General features: G+C 33.5%; 3 protein-coding genes across 4 annotated transcripts; 2 read left to right on the forward strand and 1 right to left on the reverse strand.

Annotated features, from left to right (window-relative positions):
* The first annotated feature begins 238 nt into the window (after positions 1–238).
* Positions 239–6860, forward strand: LOC110602312 (uridine kinase-like protein 1, chloroplastic). The gene is made up of 14 exons (XM_021739799.2): positions 239–542; positions 854–945; positions 1047–1116; positions 1271–1389; positions 1933–2029; positions 2670–2749; positions 3718–3912; positions 4482–4565; positions 4664–4724; positions 5011–5071; positions 5304–5397; positions 5513–5585; positions 6335–6417; positions 6502–6860. The coding sequence occupies exons 1-14, from the start codon at positions 356–358 to the stop codon at positions 6646–6648; spliced, it is 1443 nt and encodes a 480-aa protein (XP_021595491.1). The 5' UTR covers positions 239–355; the 3' UTR covers positions 6649–6860.
* A 3678-nt stretch (positions 6861–10538) lies between these two features.
* On the forward strand, positions 10539–14949 carry LOC110601206 (uncharacterized RNA methyltransferase pc1998). 2 transcript variants are annotated; one of them, XM_021738259.2, is made up of 15 exons: positions 10540–10899; positions 10987–11101; positions 11195–11306; positions 11422–11466; positions 11580–11647; positions 11772–11826; positions 11941–12020; positions 12109–12192; positions 12619–12732; positions 12957–13075; positions 13170–13287; positions 13455–13588; positions 13725–13875; positions 13981–14060; positions 14495–14949. In XM_021738259.2, the coding sequence occupies exons 1-15, from the start codon at positions 10709–10711 to the stop codon at positions 14577–14579; spliced, it is 1551 nt and encodes a 516-aa protein (XP_021593951.1). In that variant the 5' UTR covers positions 10540–10708; the 3' UTR covers positions 14580–14949. The 2 variants fall into 2 exon arrangements, with proteins under 2 accessions (XP_043807058.1, XP_021593951.1); XM_043951123.1 differs by lacking the exon at positions 11422–11466 and having other exon boundaries at positions 10539–10899.
* LOC110601205 (chloride channel protein CLC-b) lies at positions 14637–18263 on the reverse strand. The gene is made up of 6 exons (XM_021738258.2): positions 17878–18263; positions 17585–17785; positions 17301–17478; positions 16408–16940; positions 15156–16305; positions 14637–15047 (listed from the first exon to the last, which is right to left on the reverse strand). Exons 1-6 carry the CDS (start codon positions 18066–18068, stop codon positions 14940–14942), a joined length of 2361 nt encoding a protein of 786 aa, XP_021593950.1. The 5' UTR covers positions 18069–18263; the 3' UTR covers positions 14637–14939.

Below are 18263 nucleotides of genomic sequence, written 5' to 3' on the forward strand. Positions count from 1 at the left end.
TAATAACTAAATAAGAGATTTTATTTGTGGGTAAAATTAGATTTTAAAAATTTTCTCAATCATCTTTTATCTAATTTTAATGGAAAAGTGAATAAAAAAATTATTTTATTGACGAAAAAAATAAAAATATTTTAATAAATTTTTAAAAATATAAAAATTGAGTTGTTAATAATATTAATATTTAAAAATTAAATTATAAATATCCCATTTAAAAATGCATATGTTATGTATCCAACCTAAACTCGCAATTGCAGGGGGCCAAAAAAAATCACAAGGAAGCGCACTTTCATTTGACTTCTTTATAGTTTCAAACTCTTCAGCGATTACTACCACAGGAAGAAGAAACACAAAAACGATGCCGGAGGAAACCAATTCCATAGACTATGTCATGGAGAAGGCGTCTGGTCCCCACTTCTCCGGCCTACGGCTTGACGGCCTCCTTTCATCTCCGCCTTCCTCTGCTACTAATTCACCTGCTCACCGCAATTCTTCCGCTTCTGCTTCTGCTTCTCCTCTTGCTCCCAAACAGCCCTTTGTCATCGGTGATTACCTATTCTTCCTTCTGTCGCTTGATTTCCTCTCTACTGTATTTTTTTCTCTTTATGTTGCTTTTGTTTTCGGTTTCATTTGGGAATGCAAACTGATTTCGTTGTTTTCATGGTCGAACTTCAACTTCATTAAGCTTGCTTGATTTTTATATTTAATAAAATGCTAGAATTATGTAGTACTGCTCTCTAGCCGTTAATTGAACTCCTCCTTAGGGTTTTGTTTTTTTCAGATTTTTGTTATGTTTGTAGACTTGACTTTGATTATTTTTTAATGTTGGGGTTGGGGTTTTCATGTAATTGAATAGGAGTATCTGGAGGCACAGCTTCGGGTAAGACTACAGTATGTGACATGATCATTCAACAGCTTCACGATCACCGTGTTGTGCTTGTCAATCAGGTTTGCTGATATGGGTTAATATTGTGCCATTTTTTCTTTTCTAAAAAGAATTTTCTCTCTTACTTGGCAGAATGGCTTACCAAACTGTGGGTATGATGCAGGATTCATTTTACCGTGGTTTGACACCTGCAGAATTGGAACGTGTCCATGAGTATAATTTTGACCATCCTGGTAATTCAGATACTTGACTAGATCTGACTCAATTCTGTTATACTGATATCTGGTTTGCTAGTCCTTTTAGTGGGAAATGAACTTCTAAAATAATATATTGCCTTATTTTTATTTTATTTTCGCTTGATGATCTATTATTGGTCGTTCCTTGTAGATGCATTTGACACTGAACAGCTTTTAGACTGCATTGAAAAGCTCAGAAGTGGGCATCCTTATCAAGTTCCAATTTATGATTTTAAAAGTCATCGCCGCAGTTCAGATTGCTTTAGACAGGTAAAACTTCACAATTAGTTCAACCCAAAATGACATGTTTCTGACATAACATGTTTGATACCACATAATTTGATCAATAACTTACTAGCAATTAAATTACAAACTTCCTTATTTTTATGTATAAAATATTATGTTTCTTTAACTAAGGTTGCGGTCTTTATATATTAAAAACATGTATGTTGTCACAATTTTTATTTTCATTACTGCTTTCAACTCCACAGTCACAAACTTGCTGCCATTGTTGTGTTCTTGCTCTCGCTACTTCCATCACTCTTACATTGTCATCATTGCGACCATGAAGTAAATTAAAGATAGGAGTTCTAATTGTTCTTATATTGCATTATTTTTCTCTCTTTTTTGAAAAAAAAAAAAGAAAATTGCTGCTGACTCCACTACATTCATTATTAGTTTTAGTACTAGAGCAGTTGAAATAGTCCTGACTCCAGCTGCTGCTTGTTCCTTTTTTCCCCCCTATCCTCTGCGGTGCCGATTTTTGAACTCTTTCTACTTTTTCTTTGCCATTTAATCTAAATTCTTTTTCAGGTAAATGCTTCTGATGTAATTATCTTGGAAGGAATTCTGGTTTTCCATGATCAGCGTGTCCGCAACCTGATGAATATGAAGATTTTTGTTGACACAGGTTGAAGTTTGAACTCTATTTTCCCGGTTGGTAAATCAGCACTGATGCATTGTTTTGCATCATCACCAATATCTGCATTTCATAGCTCTTGAATGTAGTGTGTGCATGTGTGTGTTGGAACATTCAAACTGCTTAGGAACTTTGGTTGCTAATTGGTAAGTTAGGAACTTTGGTTGCTAATTGGTAAGTTAATTGCTGATTCCAAAGTTTGCTACGTTCAACGCTTAAGCTTAAGATGAAGTATATCCATCTCCTCCCTACTGGTTTCTTATTGGGCCTACTTGTATATGTCCCTTAGTTCACTATCAAATGGGTATTGCAATTTTGGCGTCACAATGTCATGAACTGTTTTGCCTTTTAGCCATGAATCTTCTTTGTTGGCTAAATATTGTAATAACGCTGCTGTTTTGTGGTTAGACAAAGTAAAAGAGAGCCCATTGCATTGTTTGCAAAATTACCTGACTTACTCTGGGTAATTCTTGTGTTGACATGCTTTTGCATAAGCACCCTTGGGGGTTGATTTTGCCTGTAAAACAGAAAAACATAAGGCTAATAGCATTAAATTCTATTTAATTGTTCGCATTTTTTTCATGTGTATTAGTTTTCTTATTACTGGTATTGAATAGTTTCCATTTCGTAGATGCTGATGTGAGGCTTGCTCGAAGAATAAGGCGTGACACAGTTGAGAGGGGTAGGGACATAAATTCTGTTCTTGAGCAGGTAAGATGCACTCTTCTCAATATGTATAATCATAAAAGGAGGTTTTCCATGATGCATGTCATTCCAAAGCTCATGTAAAGCACTGTGGTGGGTATTCATGTTTTCATGAAAGCACTAGCTTCTTCTGGAGGATAATGGCTTGTGTCTGATTAAGTATGGAATAGCGTTTAGTTATTTATCTTCTTGAATTCAAATTCTTACTAGTATTCTAGGATGTGTTGCAACTTCAAATGATGCATCATTATACTAGGAGGAAGCCCAGCCAGTGATTTTGTGAATAGTCTTGAATGTGCATCAGTGATCCACAAAAGGGAAAGTAAATTTCAAGACTCTGTGAGTTGGCGTAGAGTAGGGCCATATATATATTTATATATAATGCTTGAAAATTGTTCTGCATAAGCCCCATCTGGAAAAAGTGGCAGCAGAAAATTGTCGTACTTGCATCTTATAACTAGTGCAGAATTTGAAATGCTAAGCTGTATTTTATATCTTATTAGAGCTTTATTTCAATTGTGCAGAGTCAAAAGTTATCTTGCAGTGGTTAGGTTATCCTATGCTGAGCCAGTAGGTAGAAGAAAAAACAAAATCTAATGCTGTTTGATTATTTAGTATATTGCAAGCATTCAACTGACAGTGTTGCTATTAGGGGACATTTTCATATGAGTGGGTTCTGAGCTTTTACCACAATTTATAATATGGGTTTGTCTGTTTTGCGGGAAATTAGAAAACATTCTGCTTCCTATTGCTTTGAAAATGACTAGTTATCTCATGTATCACCTGATACAAGAATTAGCAATTGATTTTTTATCAAAATTTTAGCGAGAACAAAGTCTTAATTCTTGTATTATTTTTGTTATATAATGTTGTTTATTTTTTGAACCTGGAAAGCACATTTGATGGGTGGGACTCTTGAGATATAATCTCTTTAAACTTCTGACATTTTTTTGGTGTAATGTTCGATGCCGCAGTATGCAAAGTTTGTGAAGCCGGCTTTTGATGATTTTGTTTTGCCATCAAAGAAGTATGCGGATGTGATCATACCTCGGGGAGGTGATAATCATGTTGCCATTGATTTGATAGTGCAACATATCCGCACAAAACTTGGTCAACATGATCTTTGCAAAATATATCCAAATGTTTATGTTATTCAGTCAACATTTCAGGTATGTCTTCTTTTCTTTCTTGCTTCTTTTTTTTTTTGGCTTAATCCTTACAACTGAATTATGTTGTATGAAGAATTTGGACTTTCGCAATATTGGTGCTTAAGGGTTAAATAATGTTTACTCTATTAGTGCCACATGTTTGGTGTTTCACAAACTACTAGTGCAGTCAAATATTAAAGACTCGTGTTTTGGATATAATGCAAGTTACAGTGCCATATGAATTTGTTCAGGTTTGGCATATTTTTCTAGTATTAGACATCTTCGTAGCTGTTAAACAAGATTTGGCACTGTTTCGATATGTTGAGTATGAGTTAGGCTTGTACTTAGTCCTCTTCTTTATCCATATGCATTTTGATGAAGTAGCAAAAGAAGAAAAGAGGAAAAAGAATGTTGTGTTTTAACAATCCAAGTCCATGTGATTATGGGTATGTCAATGACTAAAGCTTGTGATTCTCGAAGTTCTTTGTAAGTCTCTACTATTATGTGTGCGCATGCTCATGAGACTGTGGGTTTGAGTATTTTCTCTTTTCGCTCTGAATTTGGATTTGTTTGTGTAATTTGTGTTGCAGATAAGAGGTATGCATACATTGATTCGAGACAAGGAAATATCAAAACATGATTTTGTATTTTATTCGGATCGGCTTATCCGTCTGGTATTCCCTCTATGTAGCTTGGCAGAAATGCGTTGATGAATCAGTATTGAGACATTCTTTGTTTGGAAGTCATTGTTTTGATCGAGTTTCATGTTCAGGTTGTGGAGCATGGTCTTGGCCATTTGCCATTCACAGAGAAGCAAGTAATTACACCAACAGGTATGTGAGCTTGAATAATGGTGCTTAGGTTTCAAATTCTCTCTCTCCCCTCCCCCCCCCCCCCCTCTCCCTCTTCCATGTGATTTAATTAAAGATTTGTGTCTAGAAATGGCAATATTAGGATAAGTTGTTCTGGAAGAAATTGTTTTATTTTCAAGGATCTGGAGAATTGTGTGTCCGTGTATATGCTGCAGTTTGAGTTTCTGAAATGTTAGCCTTGTAGTGGTTGGATTATGCAGTGGTTGAAATTGTTATATAACATTGAGTTTTCTTTACCATGTTCCAGGATCAGTGTACACTGGGGTTGACTTTTGCAAGAAACTATGTGGGGTTTCCATTGTTCGAAGGTGAGCTTTAATCAAAGTATTGATTTCTTCGCTCTAGTCATCTGGTGCTGGCAATAACATCTTATTTTATTTGGAATGCAATTTGCTGCCAGTTCATTTTATACTGAAACTACAATTACTTTAAGATCTCCTCCACCTCATGGTTCCTGAATACTGATTCTAGCTAGAGTCATTCTGAGCCTTGATATCATATTTCTTAGTGCTAACACATTTACTTCTCCATCATTTACAGTGGAGAAAGCATGGAAAATGCACTGCGTGCATGTTGCAAAGGAATAAAAATTGGAAAAATTCTTATTCATCGTGATGGAGACAATGGGAAACAGGTGAATCTTTGATCTACTTTAACCCACAAAATCTTTCATTTGCTTGGCCTTTCTGATTTTAAGGTTTATGCATATTTAGACATTAACAATTAAATGCTGTCCCCAACCTACATAGCTTATATATGAGAAGCTTCCCAAGGATATTCCAGAAAGACATGTCCTCCTTCTAGATCCTGTTCTTGCTACAGGTAATCACTTTCCTATTTACTTGGAAGTTCTTTTATCTTCCCTTTTTGTGCCTCAGTTTTGAGATGAAAGATTATGTGGGGATGTTAGTTGCTCTTGCATAGAAAGATTGAACTATAGAAAATAAGGGCTTACATATGGAAGGAAAAGGTGGTTTTCATGAATTGTAGTTGCTCTGTAGTTTTTTAAAGAACTTTTGCTTCATAGGTGGGGGATTTTTCTTTTGTTTCCCTGTTCCATGATTTGGTCATTGCCTTATAGGCTGTTAATAGTTGAAAAGGCTAAATTTTGTAGTTATCATTATATTAGTTGCAACACTTGGTGATCTCTTGCTGCAAATTTCCATCTCTTTCGGTCCCTACTGTTTGAAGAATCTATAGAGCTTGTTACTTTTTCAAAGGCTGTTGCTAAGTATTCATTGAATCAGTTCCTTTTTATTTAAAATGTGGTAAGATGCTTTCCTTTGTACCTTAAAAGAGTATTTGTATTGTACCCAGCTCAATATTTGTATTTGGATTGTTATTCTATGGGATCCTGGAAATGCCATCTGAAAAGGAACGCCTCCTACTGAAATGATTGATAAAACATACTGTCATAGATTGGGAGTGTGTTGTTGCTATTCATCACTTGCATTCCAGTAAAGCAGCAGTCAAAGTTACGGACTAATAAGGGATTTCTTTACTTGTTTATTATTAATTTACTTCTTATGCATGGTTGTTGATGAGCAATACCATGAATGATATCCTTGTAGGTAACTCTGCCAACCAAGCAATAGAACTACTTATACAGAAAGGAGTTCCAGAATCTCACATTATATTCCTAAACCTAATCTCTGTGAGTCATCTGTCATACCGTTTACCATAAATTGATGATGTTAAGATTTTATACATTTACTAATATGCTGTTTTGGAAATTTAGGCTCCTGAAGGCATCCATTGCGTTTGCAAAAGGTTCCCATCCTTGAAAATTGTCACCTCAGAGATTGATGTTGCATTAAATGAAGAGTTCCGCGTCATACCAGGTATGGGCGAGTTTGGCGATCGATACTTTGGTACTGATGACTAATCTATAATAAGGCATACAGAAATGGTAACCAATTAAGTGCAAGTGTATTGAACTAGCCTCTTGTCTAAGAAAATGGAGAGGTACAATTTCTCCAGCTTATCTCATACTAGACATTTGCCCGTGCAACGCACCGGTTTTTAAATTCTTTACACTGTTATAATGTAAAATTGCAAGTAGTCACTTTGGTTTTTAAATGCATTTTTAATTGCTTATACTTGTTCCAAAATTTGTGAATTTTGTTTACGAACTGTAATTTGTAGATATAGAATGTTTCTTTGTATTTCAAGATTAGCTTTGATTGGATTTCTCCTAAACCCAACATTAGATCATGCCAATTCCTAGTTTCCTGCATGGCTTGGAAATCAAAACCAGCTGATAACTTCAATAAGCAACAGCTAAAAGATTTCAAACAAGCCATCAGATTGACATTGGGAGTTGGTATGCCTTGGGATGAGCTAGATATGCTCGCAATAGATTAAGAGGCAGATAATCAAACATCATCTGTTGATTTGAGCTCAAACCCACTTTGGTCATCTAACATGACTAAACTGTACATTGGATTAAGAGGCAGATTACCAAACATCTCTGGAAATTTTCATGCTTGGAAATCATTGTTATTAAAAGCCTGCATTTCAACTTCTTTAGCAGCAAAATCGTTGAAGAGAACATGATAACCGGTCTGTAACCTGAGCTCAAAGAAATAGCTGATTGCTTCAAAAGGAAATGATGACTCGATAGGGTGCAGGTGATGTTTAAAAATAAAGCAAACTGGGTAAAAAAATTAGGCATTCGATATTTGAGAGGACTCGAGTGAAAAATCAATAAATATATAAATCCAGTGAAAGATTCAGAGCTCAATATTTGACACCGTCGGGTTAATATTCATGCTTTTTCACATAAATTGAGAAGTCATAATTGTTTTAGTTAAATGAAATATTTGTTTTTATTACCTTTTTAATTATATGGATATTTAATTTTATTTAAATAATAAGATAATTATTAACAACATATAGTTTAAATTAAATATTAAAAAATAATTTTTACTTTTATTTGAAAAAATAAACAATTAGTGTATGATTATCGAAAAAATAATATAAAATTAAATAAAAAAAACTACATTAATCGATTTATATTTTAATCTTAACTATAATATACAAAATTTATTTTATTAATTATAACATTTTGTATACTTATAAATTTCATTTATAAATAAAAAAAAAAGTAAAACTGAGTGAATAATATTCTATTTTGGTGTATATAAGTATAAAACTTATAAATTGATTTTATCAAGTTAATATATTAGTTTTATTTAATTTTAAAATTTTTATATTTATTTTATTTAAAATTTTTATAATAATTATAATAATAAATATATTAAATTACTTATTAGCGAACATATTGACCGTTTATCAGCTATTTATAAGCATTTTAAGTATAAACATAATTACTTAAAATTTTAATTTATTATAAATTTCGAATAACTTGTATGAAAAATATTTTCAATTGAAAATATTTTTTTAATACAATAACTTATTTTTTCATTATTAAGTTTTAATTTAAAAAATAAAATATATTAATAAATTTATATAAAAATATCTTAATAAGATATTTAAAAACATAAAAATAATTTTTTCTTTTAATAAGAAAAAGATAATTTTTAATAAAATAATTTAATTTTTTATAAAAAAAATTAATTAATTAATTTTTAAAAATTAAAATTATTTTTTATAAAACAAATGAAGCATTAATGTTTAAAAAATAATTTTTATAAGTTAAAATCAAACGCTCTTTTTAATCTTTATTTTATTATTGTTTTTAAGAAATTATATTGATTGATTCGGTATCATTTTTTTTTTTTTTTTTACTATACATGAAGAAAAAATGTATTATAGATCTAAAAAATAACTGTATAAAATATTAATAAAATTAAATTTGATTCCAACTATAATCGAAAACTTCTTTGTATCAGAACAGTTTTCAAATCAGAACCATTTTGAGCTGAAATATTTACGAACCGGCGATTTTAGCCCGAAACTGGACATAAATTAATCTGATAAACACTTAATAGCCGTAATTATCACCTATTTGCTGTTATAATTTTTTTTCCAACAAAGAACGTTGGAAAGACAAATAAATTTCTACGAGTTTTGTTTTCCTAAATTCACCATTTTCAAATAATAGAGGGTTATAATTTTAAGGGTAATATATATTAAAATTTTCTAATTTAAGTTTAAATATAATATTTTTTAATATCATTTTTTTTAAATTTTTTTTTGAAAATTCATTTTTATTTAGTTATATATAGTAAAAATGTGTAATAAATATTATTTAATAGGTATAGATACACTTTTCATAGATGTCCACGGCGTGTAATAATTTTTAATTATAAAAAATTTATTGTTAAGTTAAATGTTTTTTAAGAGAAAATTGAATATTATTCTAATAAATTTCTTATTTAGTAAGATGTATACGTAAAATAATTATATAAAAGCTGTCACAACGGTGAGGATGGGAATATAAAATCCATCTGAATATTACATCTGAAGCAATGATTTTAAATCAACTTTTTATCTAACATTTCTAAATGAATTTCTTACCTAATGAATAACCTACCTAATTATCTAGGTTTTATTTTCATAATTTTTTGTGTATATATATTTTAATTATTTTAAAATGGTTATTTATTTTTATTATTTTTTAAAATTACTATTTAATTTATATATTATAAAAAACTCATTAATTAATTTTTCAATTTTAAAAAAATAAAAAAATACACTAATTAATTTTTTAATTTTAAAACATTCATTAATGAATTTTTAAAAATTTATTAATTAATATTTTTATACTAAAAATATTTTAAATTTTTTTAAAATATTTAATAATTAAAAATAACATAAAAATCAGATATCGACAATGAATCGATTTGATAGCTTAGATATTGTTATTCATGATGTTGATCAGACGCAATATCATCAAGATATAATTTATTCCATTAAATTTAAAGGCAAAAAATTTATTATCTCTCTATTCCAAAAAATACCCGCTCGACTCTCTAATTATTTTTATCTTATTTTTTTTTTTCGTTAATGGTTCAAATTTCAATATCTTTTTTATTCTTTCACAATAAATTTTTTAAAATATTAAAAGTATTTTAATATATTTTTTAAAATTAAAAATTAATTAATAAATATTTTCAAAATTAAATAATAATTTTTTTAAGTGAAATAAATATACAAATTTACAAGTTTCAATGAACGATTCTCAACAATAATCTTGGACCAATATTTATTTGTTACTATTTTCTTGATATGCCATACCTTCTAAAAGTATGGGAAATGCTAATTTCACATATGATAATACCAATCAAGAACTTACTGCTATGGTTGCGAACATCCATCAATTATTAATATATTTAAATATATATTGTATCATAGTTTAATTAATATATTATTTAATTTTTTTATAAGTTAATATACTATTTATTTATTGAGTATATATGCATATTCATATTCGAGTGGCTAAATTAAAATAAAAATTAAATTAAATAAATTTATTATTTTAATTCAATTTTATTTATATTTTAATTTAATTTAATTTTAATAAAAAATTTAATAAAATCGAATCAATCTGAAAAATTATTTTAGATGATGTTATATATTAACTTGAAACTTTTTAAAATTTTTAAATTTAAATTTAAATTTAAATTTTATTATTTATTATTTATATTTTTAATGATTATTATTGACAATATTAAAACATTAAAATTGAAGTATAAAATTAAAAGCTGAACCTAATCGAGTGGTTCGGATTGATTCAACTTTTCTCCCATCTGATTTGGATTGATTTCTATAAATTTTTATAATTTAATTTTAAACCAAACGGATCACAGGTGTACTGTTGTGGGGAGAACTCCCAGTAGCCGGGTTCGGGTCATTATGCGGTGGCAGACGGGTTTGGATCGACGGGTTATCGTTGAGATATTTTATTTTGGCGGATATTATCCACTCCCGCCTGGAATTGGAGCGCCACTTCGCTCATTGCCGGTTCAAGACTTCCAGTGATGCTTCCGAGCCCGTGCCTCCCGTTGCACCGTCCACCTTCCTTTCCCCTTATCACCTGCCGCGTGTCTCCGAGCGTACCACGTCCCTCTCCTCCTCCTCCTCCTCTTCCGTCACCACCACCGCTAGCGAACCTCAGCGCAACCACCGTGCCCGCGCTAACGTGCGCCCTCCAGTGCATTCACTTCCAATCGTGCGTAGCCGTCCATAAACACTCTTTTCCATCGCGTTTACGCATGGTATAAAGTTTGCCCCTTTTTTTTTTTTTTTCATTTTTCAGGTGCTCTGGGTGCACGCAAGAGTTCAATCTCCACCGTCCAGTAATCGTCGACGAGGCTGCTGAGTTTTTTAAGAGTCTTGGAGTATCAGACTTCACTTTTGATAGCTCTAGATTGGTATCTGCTCGAATGTTTCCTTGATCAATTTTCTGTTTGAATTTTTCCAATTGTTTTTTCCCCGGTTTTGCTAACGATTTTAATTCTTACTAGTGGGGATGGAGGTGTCGCGCAAAACTGGCTGTTCGTGGTCCCTCGAATAACCCTCTGATTGGGCTTTACGAGGAGGGCACACATAATGTAGTAGACATTCCCCATTGCAAAGGTCTACACTGCAGTTTTAGCACACTTATATTGCAAATAAAATTAGTATTAATTCTTGGTCTGTTTAAATTTCTATGTCTAAAGGGCTTTCTTTTTCTGATACATTGTTTTTTCAGCTCATCACCCAAGTATTAATCTTGCTGTTGAATTATTAAGACAAGGTCTGTTTCGTAGTTTAGTGTTAAGTGTTTGTACAAAAGTATGAAATTACGTATTGATTAGAAGTGGGTGTTTAATTATTGAATTTGTAGTGTTCTTTTTTGGTTTCTTTTAGGTATTACTGAATTGAATGTTGAGCCATATGATGAAGATCAGGGGACAGGTGATTTACGATATGTGCAGGTGATCAATGCAAATATCATGATAATATAAGATGAATATTAGTTAGTTCACCAATAACTGATAAAATTCTGTGTGATTATTGTTGTTGTTTTTGTTGTGAATTTCTGGAATTATTTGTTTGCAGATGGCGGTGACAACTTACAACACTTCTCTTCCTGCCTCAGAAAGATACATAAACGGTTACTTTCTTAACTTCTGATAATATTTCTGCGTTTTTTTAAGGAGTATTTTGTTTTGAACTGTCTAAAATTATTATTACTAAATTTTCAATTTTCTTAAATCTTCTATTCCAGGTAAGGTACAAGTTGCTCTAGTTTGGAATTCAAGAAATGAGAACTCTCCAAATTTTGACAAATTAAATGCCTTGGCTGATGTGAGCTCACAATCTATGTCTTATTGGCTTGTCACTGTTTTTCTCTACTTGTATAACATGTTGATTTTTTTTCTTGTTTTTTGTGTAGTACTTGTGGAGAAATGGTGGACGAAGGAGTGATGTCAATTTCATTCACTCTGTATGGGCTAACTTTCAGACATCAACTAACAATGTGAGTTATGAATTATTTTGTGGACTAAACAGAAGATGATAACAATGCCATGGTGACATTCTCGAATAGGACTAGGTTATTAATATAAAGTGAAGAGATAGAAGGAAGTGTCTATTTATTCATTTTCTGTTGTATTTTTTTTCCTCACATTTTCTGTTGTATGAAACCATTTATAAAATTTTTTGGCTGCAAGAGCAATACAGTTAAAACAACCACTTCTTCATGAAAAATGTTTCTACTTTTAAAAGATACTCTGTTGCATTATTTTGGTCAGGAACAAGTGTGGGAATGGAAATGAGTGTCATTTCTAGGGTTATCAACTCGCTAGAACAGCATCATTATCTAATTGATGAAATAACATTTTGTTCTCTCTTAAAGCTTTTTTGTGCCTGTGTGGGTGTCTTAGCTTAGTCTATGATGATGCAGATTATTTTTGGGAATAGGTGGAGACACCTTTTAGGAGATAGAGACTTCTGGGAACATCTTGGAGGAATTGATATAGCCTTGGCTCCCTCCAGTTTTGGACAAGCAAATACACGGGTAATCAAATGTTTTCCATTTTTATTTGTGATTGCAATTTCCTAAAGATAAAATTGCCCTTCTAAAGCAATAAAGATGTACATGAAGCATTGCCATATGTATCATGTCTGTCTTTTCTTCTTCTGCTTCTTCTTTTTTCCTCATTCGTTCATAATCATTGTTGTCCATTATATGATATTGCTTCCATTCCAGAATTTTTAATTCTTAAACAAAACTCCATTCAGGCTTTTGATACTTTGCTGCGAAAAGTACAAAAATATGTACCTCTTGGAGCATCTGTTGCTGATTTGTATGCAGGAGCTGGTGTGATTGGGTTATCATTGGCTGCTGCTAGAAAATGCAGGCAAGAGTTATGTTTATTTTAAATGTCCTATGATCTCATTCAACTTTGAAATCATACAAAGTTAATTTTAGTGTTTGGATTCATTGCTTTTCAGATCTGTCAAGTGTGTTGAGGTTAACAAAGAGTCAAAACTATCTTTCGAGAAGACAGTTGAACGGCTCCCAAATTCTGTAGATGGCAGCATCAGTTGGCATCATGCAGACGCTTCTGTTGTTAGTATCTAGATTCTCAAATTTAAATATATTTTACCATTTGTTATAAAGTTTTTATCTCAGAATTCCACATATTATACACTCTAGCAACTGTTCTTTTGCAATTTTACTTTGATATTCATTAAAGTAATTTAATTAATTATATGATTTCATTCTCTTGTTGGTAGGAACCTCTTTCTTGGATCATGGGCTCGGAAGTAGTTGTTGTCGATCCTCCTAGAAAGGGACTGGACTCTTCTCTTGTTGATATGTTACAAACTTTATCATCATTAGAACATAAAGCTAAGTCATCATCTGAAAGGTGAGACTGTCTATCATTCTGGTTGTTGATGTGCAAAAACTCAGTGGTGTTCCACATAAAGGCTTTATTTCCATCTCAACGGTGCATCTTTATATGCTTGCTGGTTATTAATTTATTGTATTGTCAATGTCAGCAGTAACTCGAAAGTCAAGGATGAAAAAAGACCATGGATTTTACGTGCAAGGGAAGCCTCTGTTGAAATCAGAGGGAAAGCTGCTCTAAACGACTCTCAGTCACTACCTCAAACCCTTATTTATATAAGCTGTGGGTGGGAAAGCTTCAAGAAGGTAGTGCTATAGTTGTGCCTGATATAAAATGCTTTGGAATTGATAACTTCCTGCTCTAGTTAGAAGCTATGTTCTCTATCTAATTATGCAGCTATTATCTAACAGGATTGCAAGTTATTGTTGTCTAGCAAGGAATGGCACTTGGAAAAGGCTCATGGTTTTAATTTCTTTCCTGGTACCCAGAGGTAACAGTTCTTTCTCCTCTCTTGAAAACTTATTAGGGATCTTAAATTTATTTTTATTTCTTTATTCAATTCAATTTTGATTTGACTTCCAAAACTAGTTGTTATCAGTACCTTCCCTGCATCTGCTTTTAGAAGTAGCCTTAAACTATACGTAATATGTAAAGAATCTGGAGAATTCCTGGTCCCTTTACAGGTGGCAATTAGGAATCAGAGAAGCTTTGAATTAAATTTCAAGCTGTGGGATATCTCCCATCCTTGACCGTTAGGAAAGCAGAAGTTATCATATTTATGGAATGTTAAAGGCACATAATGTCACTATCATTAAAGAATTCTACCCATTACCTTGAAAAGACTAATATGTGCAGATCTGATATTTCTTTATTCATCTATTTTCATGATGCATGATTAAAACTGATATTGTGTTACTATTGCAGCATTGAGATCTTGGCCATATTCAAGAGAGGCCGCAGAGCACCCCTTAAAAAGAAAAAATCGGGAAAGAAGAAAAAACGATCATGAGGATCAGAATGGAGTTTTCTGTGATCCTCAGAAGGACTATAAATTGCACACAGAAGATGAAGAGAAACGGAAAAAATCAAATTGACATGTGACAAGAAACATCCGAGGAATGGCTTCCACAGAAAATTAATCAATAATCGGACAAATCTGTTGTATTCTCTGTTATAGTGCAATGGGAAATGGGATGCACATGGGAGCAAAAAGGCTTACAAATGAATAGCATTTTATATCAATCTTGTATCTCACCAATCTCCTGTAGAATGTGATGAAAGAATGCAAAATTCTTTGTAAAAACGAACTGAACTCGGAAAAATTTTGCTCCAAGGAAAGATTGCAGCATCATTTATTTGTTTGATAAATTTAATTTCGCTTTTCTCTGCTGTTGGGTCTGGCCAAATGTGGGAAGGCAGTCAAGATGTTGTATGCCCTCAAATCTTGCCTTGTCAAGATTCCCACCACTGGAGGAACCTACAAAATTAAGCACACCATTAGATTAGAGATATTCTTGCCCTTAAAACAATCTCAGGTATCTCATAAGTTCGTGTGAAGTCGAATAGAAATTCTTAACAAACTTACCCCGGCTGCTTGATACTTGGGAACGATGAGCATGTGACGAAGCCCTACTTGCCTGAAGAGCACCATGGCCTTTGCCACTGACATGCTCTCTACAACTGTGTAAGGGGTTGTATTGGTGAGTGGATGCAGATCAACATACATTTCCATTTCATCTCTTGTCACTGCCACATCTTCAATATTCCCTTCCCTCTCTGCCAGCTCAACCCAGGTAAACTTTTCTCTTACTTCCCACTCTTCTGTTCTCCTTTTCTCTTGCAGGAACCACTTCTTCTTGAGAACTTTAACAAGGTGAGCTCTCAGGATCAATCCGTGAAGCTCTGTTGCCCCTGTGGCCTGTCCTACAGGTGGTACCACGTCCTCATCTACAACTGGGAATCCATTGTATGTGGTGTTTTTTAGGACATCTACAATCCGGGAAACCTTTTCCACTCCACAAAGAGTAACCACTGGTGACTTGGCATCAGCAAGCTCACCCACTGTGAGATTTCTCATCCATGGCTCAGGATTTGCATCCAAGAAAGGTAGGCCTTTTAAGTGCAGTATAATGTCATAGATACTTGGGTTGAAGCTATCTCCCACCGTTTTGGCTATCAGTAGAACTATCATTGTTATGGGAAGTAATAGAAGGTTGTTGGTGAGTTCAAGGAAAATTACACAGAGTGAAACTGTCATCCTCATTGAGCCAGCCATGAGTGAGGCTGCACCAAGAACTGCATAAAGCCCCTGGTCAATTTTTGTATAGGATTGCATGACAACACCGAGCAGACGGCCATAAGCTGAGCCCATAAGTATTATAGGGAGGAAGAGACCTGAGGGCACAGCAATGCCAAAGGTAATTAAACCCAAAACACAATAGAGTGCAAAGAAAATGAGCAGGGACGCAGGCTGAAATTCTTTGGGAGTGTTGGAGGAGAAGACGTTTCTGACAGCATCATCATTTGTAGTAAGGAGGAGTGTAGCAAGGTCATTATAGTAGCCCTTTGGACAATTGAATTGTTTGTAGTTGCCTGACCGCCCATTTGTAGGACATGCCTCTGTTATGGAAGGATCACACGGTTGGCATTTGGCAAGAAATGGAAGACAATATAGGCACACAGAGGTAAAGATTGAAACGCTCAGACTCAGTAGTAGCTTGTGCATTCTTCCTTTCCTGTAATGAAACAAGTGTTTTTATTAGCCTATGTCCTCATTTTAACAGTTGATTGATTTTATTTATAGCACTGAAAGGAAAGATTCAGATCAGATTGCTTACTGGTTGATGAGATTATAGAGTCTGAGGACCTTGTGAAGAAGGTAGTTGTAAAGGCTTCCCAAAACACCACCAAGAATGCCAATTATGGTTACTGGGATGATATCCATAACATGGTAACTCACAGTAACATCACTCACATCAAACATGATCAACCCTCCTCTTCCAAATAACCCACACTTCCCTGAATTGCATAGTTCTATAAAAGCCCTGAGCACCACCACCACTACTGCTGTGCTGAAGAAAGTTCTCCAGAGAAGTGCACTCCTCCACCATGTTGCTACCTCTTCAAGAGCAAACAAGACACCACCTACCGGAGCTCTGAATGCTGCACAAACACCGGAGGAAGCACCACATGTGATGATGTCCCGGCGATCCCTGTCATTGTTGAAATACCGAAGCCAGCGCCACTTGAGACGATAATTATCTGGCCCCCCTTGGCCTAGCAAGGAAGCAATGCAGCTGGCAATGTGTACCAAAGGTCCTTCTTTTCCCAAATCTAGGCCAGCAGCGACAGCTCCAATGCTCCCAAATATCTACAATTGTAAAAAGAACATCAAGCTAACTTAGATGAACCGGCAATTCATTCAACTAAACACCAAAAAAATTTGTCTCTGATTACAATTTGGACTTGTGCACTCTACCACTTCCAAGTCCTTTGGATTTTCATCAACTGTCAGTTCTAAATACAGCAAAAGTCCTATTTTGAATATAAAAAATACTAGAAAGTGAAAAAACAGGGGGTGATCTATGCTGATCTCTGACCAGTAAACGAATTACTGTCCCATTTCCAGATCCGATCTTAGCTCAATAAAACCAGGTGCTCTGTTTTAAAGGTTTCACTTCCAGGGAAAGATAAGAAAAAACATGTTATTGAATTCAAATCATAATCCCACCTTAACAATCAATGTTGTGGCTCCAAACATGTTGGGAGTATCAATTCCATTGAGATAAGCTTTAATTTCTGGTATGCCAGGCCCTGCAGCTGTTGGTGCAAAACACACACAGAGAACAGCAGCGAACGCTGTTAAAACAAGATTAACCCCTGTGAAGTAGGCCAGCCCTGTTAAATACCTGCACCATATGAAATTCATAAAAAAAAAACATCTATCAGAACCATCACCAGCCATTACCAAGATTGAAACAACTGATATCTAGAAACTCAAGGACGTTACATAACCTTTTCTTCTCTATGAATCCAACAACAGCAAGAAGCTTGTATCCAGCGATGTTCTCAACTGCAAGATTGATTAAGGTGGCAATTAAACCAGTGAGAAGTCCAACAAGAAAGGCCAGCGTCCATTTCAGGAAAATATATTGCAGAACTTGAACTTTAGATCTGCTTCTCCAATCATGCTTGAAAAGATCATTCTCGTTGATCCTGCATCAATCAAGTCTACATCATAAAATACTTTGAAGGAAAGATCAAGAAATGGAAAGATAGACAAAGAGTAATTAATGAAGTTAATTTACTCATAATCTAAGCTCTCTATATAAGAGACTTTAGCTCCAATTATGGCTAATGGATTGGAAGATAAAGTTCTGTTTCTCTTGAGAAGTGGTTGTTGAAGAGAAACGTTTTCTGGGTCTCTTTCTTCTTCACCAGCTTCCATGGTTTGTGGTGATGCTATTGCTTCTGCCAATTGGCTTGAATTTTCCTCCATTTTTAAGAACTGCAAAAGAAAAAAAAATTGCAGAGCAGAAGCTTAGAAGTTCAAACAAAGGCTTTTTGTAAAGGTGGAATTTAAGAAATGGAGAGGCTTTTAAATACTTATATTTCACTCTTAGTTCCTTCTCATGTTTGTCTTACTATGTACACTACATACATAATTATTCATAAAATCCTGTTTGGAAGTGAA

The sequence above is a fragment of the Manihot esculenta genome, chromosome 15 (assembly GCF_001659605.2).
Source record: "Manihot esculenta cultivar AM560-2 chromosome 15, M.esculenta_v8, whole genome shotgun sequence".
Classification (NCBI taxonomy): domain Eukaryota; kingdom Viridiplantae; phylum Streptophyta; class Magnoliopsida; order Malpighiales; family Euphorbiaceae; genus Manihot; species Manihot esculenta.